The sequence below is a fragment of the Dioscorea cayenensis genome, chromosome 6 (assembly GCF_009730915.1).
Source record: "Dioscorea cayenensis subsp. rotundata cultivar TDr96_F1 chromosome 6, TDr96_F1_v2_PseudoChromosome.rev07_lg8_w22 25.fasta, whole genome shotgun sequence".
Taxonomy (NCBI): domain Eukaryota; kingdom Viridiplantae; phylum Streptophyta; class Magnoliopsida; order Dioscoreales; family Dioscoreaceae; genus Dioscorea; species Dioscorea cayenensis.
The window spans coordinates 3,370,097-3,379,777 of NC_052476.1; the positions used below are offsets into that span (position 1 = coordinate 3,370,097).

Below are 9,681 nucleotides of genomic sequence, written 5' to 3' on the forward strand. Positions count from 1 at the left end.
TAGCACAATCTCCATTGTTATTTTAGTGTCTTATTTATATATATATATATATATAAGCAATTTGCTAGGGGCATCCACAGATAAGCATTATATGGGTGTCTCTCTAATAACTATTGAATTTAAATCTAACGACTTCTGATCATCCAGTGATATTAATAGTGGCTTCTAGAGTCTAATAAACGGTAAAAATTGAAATATGTAATATTATAAACATTTACAATAAATAATATAAATAACAATGTTATTAATGGTTTGATAAATAATAAAAAATAAGATGCACAATACAATAAAAAGTTACAAAGCCAAAAGTTCGATTTGCTATCCAGCTTCAAAATGAGCGTCCATCTTGATCTCGATAAATTTATCAATGGGATCGGACTGTCAGAGGATATGATTCACGAGATCTCGTTAATCGTATTGCTTTATATAGGCATTAACTCCCATTTTTCTCTAACTTTTTTACTTTTTATTTTATGGGTGGACTTTCTACCCCAAAATTTAATGCTTTCTATTTTGTTTTTGTCCTTGAAGTTTAAAGTCCTTTTCTCTATTTAATTTTAATAATAAAAAAAATTGAAAATAGTGTATTTTAATGAATAATAAAATGTTAAACTAAAGAATTCTTTGAATTCAAAAACAATCTGATATGATATGACAAAAATTATGTAGAGAAAATAAAAAAAGAAATATATTAAAATTTTTAAAAAAGAAGTAAATAAGGGTGAATTTTTTTTATAAATATATTTATTAAAAAAAATGAAAAAAATCCATATGTTCAACCAAGATCATTACACAAAATAGACAATTAAATCTAAGTAATAATATAAAACAAATTGTTGCAACATAGAAAGAGAAACAAAAAGAATAGTAATATATTTAAATAAAAACAAATTTTATTCTAAAGCTATTATTTATATTTATAAAATACTCAAATTATTATTTTTGTTTATTTACCTCTTTTGACACAGTTTTTTAAAAACTGAAGTTATAAAAAATAAATCCGAAATAAATCTCTTCCAATAAATGTTTTTCAAACATAATGTGTATAAAAATTTGAATTTGAAACTATTTATTTAACAACCTAAATTTTTACAGCTTGGACCAACATGGTTGGTATTCCCAAATTATTCTAATAAAATGAATAAATATATGTATATTATTGATATATAAATATATATACTCATTTTATGAAACTTATCTCTCGCCTGAAGTGTCTAGATTTTATAAGTAGAGACCCAAAAGACAAAAAGGACAGCATCAGAATCTAAAACAACTGAAACAGAACTCATTAAAACAAAATATCTAATTTATGTTTTTTAAATTTAAATTTCCTATTTTTATCTTTCCATTTTATAGCAATAAATAATACAAATTCTTCTTCTTTCTTCCTCCTACATTTTTAGTCTTCTCTTTTCCTCTCATTCTTTCTATAGAAGCTTTGTTTGTCTGGTCTTTATCTTCCTTTTCTTCTTCTTTGGTTGGCTAAGTCTTCTTTGTTTCTATTCTTCATATCATTACTATCATGCATATCTTTGTTTTGCAGTACATGTTTTGCTACTTTTTTTTAGCTAAATTTCCTTTCTCCATGTTCTTCTAAGCAAGAAAAAAAATACTAGAAGTTGTTTATCTTTCTGTTTGTTCTATGATATTGGAAACATGGCTTCTTTTCCTTCTTCTTCTTCTTCTTCTTCTTCAAGTTCATGGATTAAATGGTTCAGAGAGAACTATGCAGCCCCATTAGAGTCAGTTCAGCAGCTATTGAGTGGTTCTTATGTAGTCTTGGTCTTCCTTTTGGCCCTTTTCATTGGAGCTCTCAAAGGTATAAAAAAGAAAATCCTCTTTTTTTTGAGTTTATTCTATTCTTTGTTTTTGTTTTTTTTGGATTGTGAATTTGATGCTGGTTTTTGTTTTTCTTTGTAGCTGTTGTGGTTGGACCAATTGCTGGGTTGCTGCTCATAATTGGGAACATTGGGGTTATAATTGGATTGTTTCCTGCTCATGTTGCTTGGACTGTTTACTCTCTTATCAAGTTAGCCCCTTTTCCTTTTCTCAATCTTTTAAGAACTTTTTTTTTGAGTTTATTGGTTCTGTATTTATTTTCTTTCAAACATTTTTTAGTTAATTTTGTCTATGATTGTTTCTGTGTTATGTTCTTTATTGTGATTGTTTGTGATTGGATTCTGATTTGCATTAGAAAAACAGTGGAAGTTTGTGAAGATTTGGGGGTTTCATTTATATGCTGAGGAAATTTGATACAATTACTGATTTTTATTGTTATTTGAAAGCTTAGTTTGTTGTTGTGCAGACTGATTTAAAGAATAGAGTTTTTGTAGTATTCGATGCTTTGAAGTAGAAAGTAAAAACTCTTTTACTTTGATTTATTACCTTCGCTTTCAAGCTTCAAAGTCATTCAACGAAATTTCTTTCATAACAAGCTCACACAAGGAACATTTTTTGTTACATCTTTTTTTTATCGAATGTGTTTTTTCTTTCAAAAATGAGTACAATTGTATAAAAATTTCATTAATGAATTTGAGTTTTAGGGACGCATGAACAAAATTGTAAGATGCCGAATGGATCCACTTTACATGATATAACATACATTTTTGGTGTTTCTTTACTCAATATAATAATCAAGATCGGCACATCCTGCTTTATCTGTCATTGCGCCTAAACCAAATCTATCAACTGAGCTTATAATTCAAGTTTCTGTAATTAAATGCAGGACAAAGTTAATCAATGCAGCTCTTAAATTCGCCTTTCTTCTGGCGCTGCCTGTAATTTTTCGGTCTCTGGTTAGCCCTTAGCATATTTGGGAGTGTTCTCGTCGGTGTTGGATATGGTTTTTTCACTCCATGGGTGTCTACTTTTGAAGCCTTCAGAAAGGATACCGACAAGGAAAAGTTTCTTCACAGCATTAAGGTACATTATAATTTTCTGATAAACATTCATTCACAACATTATTTTATGCTAGACTGTCGATCAATTGTTCGTTAATCATATAGGATGGAACATGGGGAACCATAAGAGGTAGTTGCACAGTGGTGAGAGATTTCGCCGATTTTTGCATTCACTCATACCCGCTCTACTTGAAAGAATTACGCGAAAGCACTGGTGAACAGTCACATTATTCAATCAGGTCTCAATATGAATGTAACACAAAAGCATCGCACATTAAAAAGCATGCAAATTATCTGTACTCACTGTCTAAAAATTTTGCAGGATTACTGAAGTTCCTGCATGTATCGTTGTAGGCCTTATGGGGCTAATTGTCGATGTCCCGCTTTACACAGCAATTGCAATAATTAAGAGTCCGTATTTGCTTTTGAAAGGTTGGCAGAGGTTGCTGCATGATCTTATAAGCGGAGAAGGACCATTCCTCGAAACTGCTTGTATTCCGATTGCTGGTTTAGTTATTCTCCTATGGCCCCTTTTCGTCATTGGGAGCATTTTGATGGCTATTATCTCAAGCATCTTCATTGGTCTTTATGGCGCTGTTGTTGTATATCAGGTCAGCAATTTGTTAAATATTTTTACTCGGACTCCTTGTTTACTAATTTAACCGACGTGGGACTATTAGTTAGCGATCCGTAGACTAATGCTTAGTGTTTTCCTCAGGAGAGGTCTTTCAAGAGAGGAGTTGCTTATGTGATCGCTGTGGTTGCGGAGTTTGATGAGTACACTAATGATTGGCTATATCTAAGAGAAGGAACCATTCTGCCAAAGTAAATGTTCATCGAATTATAAAATTGTGTTCTTCGTAAAATGTAGTTTTGAGCTAATATTGATTCTGATTGTCCAGGCCTCGATATAGGAAAAAGAAACCATCTAACTCATCGGAACTTTCAGTTGGAGCTAATTCTGTGAAGGGGAAGGGAAATTCTGGTCCTTTTGACGCACCAGCAATGCTTGTGCCAAGCTTAGCTCCTTCAAGATCTGTTAGAGAAGTGATACAGGAAGTAAAAATGGTGCAGGTAAATTCTCATTTGTAATCCTTTGTGTTGTTTGTTCAATTTGCCATTATTATGTTTGCAGATTTGTACTCCTACCTCATTTGCAAAATTAACGGGTGAAAAAAAGTTGTGTTGTGCTGTACTTCAGATATTTGCCTATCAAATGAACCTTTCAAGATTTTTTCTGTAACATTAAACAGATATGGGAGGAGTTAATGATGTCACCGGAAATGAGAGGAAAGGAACTTGTGGACGCGAACATTCTAACGTCCGAAATTTTAAGTGAGTGGTTGAAGACAAAGGGGAACAGCCACGACATTGTCGGTCTTGGGTTATCTTCTTATGCTTTACTGCACTCTCTGGTTTTCTCTGTAAACTCTGGGTCAACTGGAATTCTGCTGAGTAATGGTGTTGAACTTACTCATCTAAACCGTCCGCAAGACCGGCTTCTGGACTGGTTTTTCCATCCTGTCATGGTTTTAAAGGAGCAAATCAGAGTCATAAAAATGAGCAGCGATGAGCTAAGGTTCTTGGAGAAGCTAGTTCTCTTTACCGGTAATATTCCGAGTATCCATGACTTGGAATGTGGATCCTTAGTTCCTCAAGATGCTCTCCGATCTGCTCAAATTCAGGCCATCAGCAGAAGGTATGTACTCTGTCATCAAACCGATCAATAATTATAATTCTAATGTACTCTTTGGATCATGAATATATATTATATGATCACAGAACCGAAAATGTGGACTATTAATCTTTGAATTAATATCTTTCATGGTTTAGGGACAACTCATGCACTCTTAATTTTTTTGCTTCGACAAACTGCATGTGTTTTGGGTTCAGGGATGAAATGACTGAAATGGATACCGATTGTTATAAGAGCTTATACATTATAAGAAATTATCGAACAATGCACAATGTAATAAATGTTGTATGAGCAAATGATTATAAAATTCGGTTATATTGAGTTGTTCTTGATTGCTGCAGGTTGGTTGGAATGACTAGGAGTATATCCAAGTTTCCGACTTACAGGAGGAGATACCGACAAGTTATTAAGGTGTTATTATGTTATTCCCTTGGTAGAGAATGTCCTCAAGGGATGCCAATATCTCATTCGAACAGATTGAACAAATCAAACAGATCAAACAGATCAGGCTCTTCGGTCGAAATCGTTCCCGCAGATGTTTAACTAGAGTTTATTCCACTTTGTACATTGATTTTTGTCGTCGTTGTTGTCGATACTTGGTGTGTTTAGACCTGTTTTTATACTTAGTTTTTTTTTTCGATAATTTACCGGGTATGTATCTCATTGTCACTTGGATTGATTGGAACATAATCATGTAGAATTTGAGTGTAATCTGACTGAAATATACAGGATATGAATCCATGAAGGTCAATCAAACATTTTGTTTTTCATTTAGGCTTTAGAACACACATATATTTTATTAATCAACTTAAATATTGTGTTTAATCAAGTCTTAATCCAAAGATAAGCTTTTAAATTATTATTTAATCAAGCAAGCAGGGCTAAAACTCCAACAAGAGGAGCAGTTGTAACGGTGGCTGGTTCAGCTTGCTGGTAGTTTGACCTGCTGTCAGTGTAACTGTCACCGGCGTCAGGGCCGCCGACCACCGCGCCGTCAATCACGTTCGGATTGGGTGCGTTCCGGTTGAACCATGAGTCGAACCCACCGTTGCATGTGACACGGGCCCGATCCTTCTTGATCGAAACTATTGATGCGGCTCGGTGGTGCACCTGACCCGGATATACCTGGCTGAACCCAACCATGTAGCTCATTTTCTTTGGGTTCGCACCTAGAATGTAATTCACCTGGAGATCATAGGATAACCAAGCTTAATTTATTATAAATTCATTAAAATTATTAATTAATTATGTTTGATTGGAGTATGACGTTTTTAATAAAGGTGATTAGTTAACGTACTTTATTTAACTAATTAAATTGTATAATAATATATATTTAATTTGGACTAGATTATTTTGTATCTAAAACTAATTGAGAGATTGACCATTTGATTTTTTTTTAATTAATTTTAGAGGTTGGTACAAATAGTGACTAAAATTTAGAAGAAGTTAGTAACTTTTATTACCTAATAATTTTATATCAATTAATCAATTAATTTCATAAATATGAATATGAGTATATGAGTTTGGTTTTATTAGTTTAAGTTTTTGAATTGAATTGATTCTAAATAATATATTTGGTTTGTATTTAGCATAGTATAATTTTGGAAAATATATAACTCTAAATATATAATTTTTAATCATATTATGTTTTTCAGTTATAAAAGACATAAATAATATGTTTGGTAGGAAAAAAACATCTAATATTATATTAGAATTGATTAATTAATTAATTAATTTAATTTGTTTGCTATAAATTTATTAAATTTGAATCTAAATATATAAACCCGAGTTTTTCATTTGTGTTTCATTAAACTCAAATAATATATTTGATTGGTAATCGACAATTTTAATTTATAATATATTGTGTATACCTGTGATCGTATGAAAGAAATGAGTTGCCGAGCAGATACGGTGGCACCCGGGCAATGAAGGGTGGCGCCGGAGGTGGCGAGGTGGTTAGAGTGGGAGGCGAGGATGAGCATGGCAGAGGTGGTGTATTGGAAATTATTCCATGGTTGCCACCATAACATACCTCCGGGACTCATCTTAACATTGTTTCCATTCCCCTTTTGAATCATGGAGCACATAAACTCATCCAATGCTTTCTTGTACTCTCCCCATATTCCTTCCTCTTTAATTTTTCCTTCTAGAATCAACTGCCATGTATATATTTCATAAATACTTTATTAGATGGACTTGATTCAATTTAAAAATATAACTAAACTATATTATTTATTATGTGCCAATCTTCTTTGAGGCAAGGGCGGAGCTAGAAATTTTTTATAAAGAGTTAAATTTTTTTTTTTAGAAAGGACTTCAATTTTTTTTTAGAGTGCAAGCAAGCGAAGAAGAAAAATAATAGATTTTCTTAAAGATATATAATAATAATAATAATAATAATAATAATAATAATTTATAGAAAATCGAGTTGTTCAACAATAATTTTTTTTTTAATTTTTTTTGTTATTATATAACCAATTTATTAAATGCTAAAAGGCTAAATAATTAATGTTTACATAATTTAAGAAATATGTTTTTTCTAAAAATATTATTTTTTAATAATATTTTTAGACTATATATATATATAGTAATTTGTAAAAAAAAACCAATTGTCTAAACAATAGATTTTTGCTAAAAAAAACTATATAAATTAATTTTTAAAATATTAAAAACCCAAACAATAAATTTTCACAAATATTATGTATATATATATATTTATTAATTTATTTATTCGGTGTACATGGCATATATAGAATATAGTCGATATCTTTTTACTTGTGTTATATAAAATTATTTTTTTAAAAAAATATATAAGTATATAGTGCCATTGATACAACCTTTGAGACTAGGGTTTGGACACCAACAAATTTGTCATCCCATGAGAAGAGAGTTCGCTTGCCACCGGTGGTGGAGGAATTGGCAAGGAAGTCTAGATAAGCCTGTTCTCCAGTGGCACGGTGAAGCCATGAAGCCGCCCATAACAACTCATCCTGTTCATTTTTTCATTATCTCACATAAAATAATGATAATAATGACAATAATGACTTTAACAACTACCATATTTATATATGCAAAATTTCTTATGCAAACATCCTTAGAAATATTATTATCTAAAGATATTTAATTATAGTTATTATTTGATAATTTAATAGTTATTATTTATATAAAAAACTGTGTAGAATTTATGTTACCTACTCTATATAATGACTATTGTTTGGTATTGTATATAAATTGACAGTAGCTTGCTAAATATGAAATATCTTTAGATTTCAAATTTAAGGATATTTTGAGAGAAAGCGTCTTTATATACACACACACATATATACATACCCATTATTTCTTATAAAAAGGATTATAACTTCATTGAGTATATGTGCGTATGGTTGTCTACGTTTCTATTCTTCAATGAAAAGATACTTACATCATAAAGGATTATAACATCATAAAATTAATCAGTGATGATTTGATCAAAACTAGCTAGCAACACGGTTCCATTCTTCAATGAAAAGATACTTACATCATATCCACTGCTTGGATAGAAACCTCTTGCCTGTTGAATACTATCTGAGTACAAGCCCATATGTTTATGCCCAAACTCAAACAACTAACACCAAAACACACAAACAACTTATCATGATCATCATCATTATATATCTGATCAAACCCTAACCCTAACCCTAACCCTAACTAGGAAAATAAAACTCACCTGTTTTGCATGGGTGAGAAGCTTGTTAGCATAGTTCTTATCAGAAGCTTGAAAGACAATGGAAGAAGCAGCCAAGGCAGCAGAGGATTCTGCGGCAACATCGGAGCCCGGCTTCGTATTATCTATCCTGTAAGAGTTCCTTGGGGTGTTCATGTCTTCAGGTCTCTCCCAACATGCATGATCTGAGTATCCATCTCCTACCTGCACGTAAAGCACTTGAGAAGCTGCATGGGCCTTTAGCAAGTAGTCAGTACCCCATTTAATGGCTTCTTGTGCATTTGAGAGTTCATTCTTTTCATGCAATTGTGTTCCAAACTCTATTGCACTCCATGCAAGCATTGTCACTGTGTATGCCATTGGAAACCCAAACTTCACGTTGTCTCCTGAGTCATAGTACCCTCCAACTAGATCAACCTGAGATTCATATATATATAAACAAGTTTACAAATGATATGTAACTTTACATAAGGAAATAATTAATAGCCTAATTAACCCAAACCATATATAGGTTAAGGCTGAAACTAGAGAACAACAATAGTAGGGATAAGCCACAAAGGACTACTTGATTATTTGTGAGAACAAATATTATCACAAATGGTAATACAAAAATGTCGTCTAAAAAACTTAGCTTAGTGACCTTATTGATCTGTATCACTTTTGAGAATTCTTTTGGTATATTTTTTTAAATTTTTGTAAAAACTAATTTACATTCACTGATATGTTTGCACATAGTTAATTTATCAACCTTTTGGCCCTTGATAGAGCAACTAATTAGGAGAAAAGGGTTGACGTAACCGACTGTAAATAGTTGGGATTAACATGTTGTTATAATGACAGTAACTAAATATATAATCTATAGCTTACACCGGCATCGGCTCCGTCGTTTAGAGCGGAGTCACCCCGCCATTGTACTCTTTGGTTTGTCGGTAACTTCCCTGATCTCTGAGCCTCAAAGTAGAGAATGGACTTGGAGAGAGCTTGGTGGTAGTCAGGTGTTGCATCATGCATGCAAAGAGAAAGAACAAACAGTAGAAGTAGTAGTTCATGCTTGACAGCCATGCTAATCAGTTTGATCTCTTATCTTTGATTTGATTCATTTGATTCCATCTATCCCTCATACTTATACACGGAGTCATCAACCACTGTTGCCATTCATTTGATGTTAAATATGATCATTCACTTTTCATAGTTTTTTTTAATTTAATTATTATTACAAGTATATGAAGCGTGTTGTTAACAGGCACATGCATGGTCATTTATCTTTTCCCAAACGGATCTACTCCTTTGAAAAGAATGTTTTTGAGCACTCTTTAAATTTAGGTTTGTGCTCTTGGTATTTACTTGGAATGAAATGATCATTAATTTGATATCATTTTGGC

General features: G+C 32.0%; 2 protein-coding genes across 2 annotated transcripts; one reads left to right on the forward strand and one right to left on the reverse strand.

The window, feature by feature from the left end:
* Positions 1–1,413: 1,413 nt before the first annotated feature.
* On the forward strand, positions 1,414–5,239 carry LOC120263983 (uncharacterized membrane protein At3g27390-like). The gene is given in 10 exon segments (XM_039271967.1): positions 1,414–1,819; positions 1,921–2,029; positions 2,726–2,783; positions 2,785–2,922; positions 3,006–3,139; positions 3,223–3,511; positions 3,619–3,725; positions 3,803–3,974; positions 4,154–4,599; positions 4,938–5,239. Coding segments are annotated over 10 exon segments (1,818 nt in total). The 5' UTR covers positions 1,414–1,656; the 3' UTR covers positions 5,140–5,239.
* A 224-nt stretch (positions 5,240–5,463) lies between these two features.
* LOC120263690 (endoglucanase 13-like) lies at positions 5,464–9,361 on the reverse strand. Its single transcript, XM_039271654.1, has 6 exons — positions 9,167–9,361; positions 8,303–8,716; positions 8,114–8,200; positions 7,434–7,586; positions 6,468–6,752; positions 5,464–5,781 (listed from the first exon to the last, which is right to left on the reverse strand). The coding sequence occupies exons 1-6, from the start codon at positions 9,359–9,361 to the stop codon at positions 5,464–5,466; spliced, it is 1,452 nt and encodes a 483-aa protein (XP_039127588.1).
* Between the last annotated feature and the right edge of the window lie 320 nt (positions 9,362–9,681).

Bases quoted from the DNA above. Each gene is read 5' to 3' on its own strand.
- LOC120263690 (XM_039271654.1), bottom strand. From the start codon at position 9,361: ATGGCTGTCAAGCATGAACTACTACTTCTACTGTTTGTTCTTTCTCTT. The intron at 8,717-9,166 runs GTAAGCTATAGA...TATGAATCTCAG, and splicing joins ACGACGGAGCCGATGCCGGT to GTTGATCTAGTTGGAGGGTA. The intron at 5,782-6,467 runs GTATACACAATA...TATGATCTCCAG, and splicing joins TTTCTTTCATACGATCACAG to GTGAATTACATTCTAGGTGC.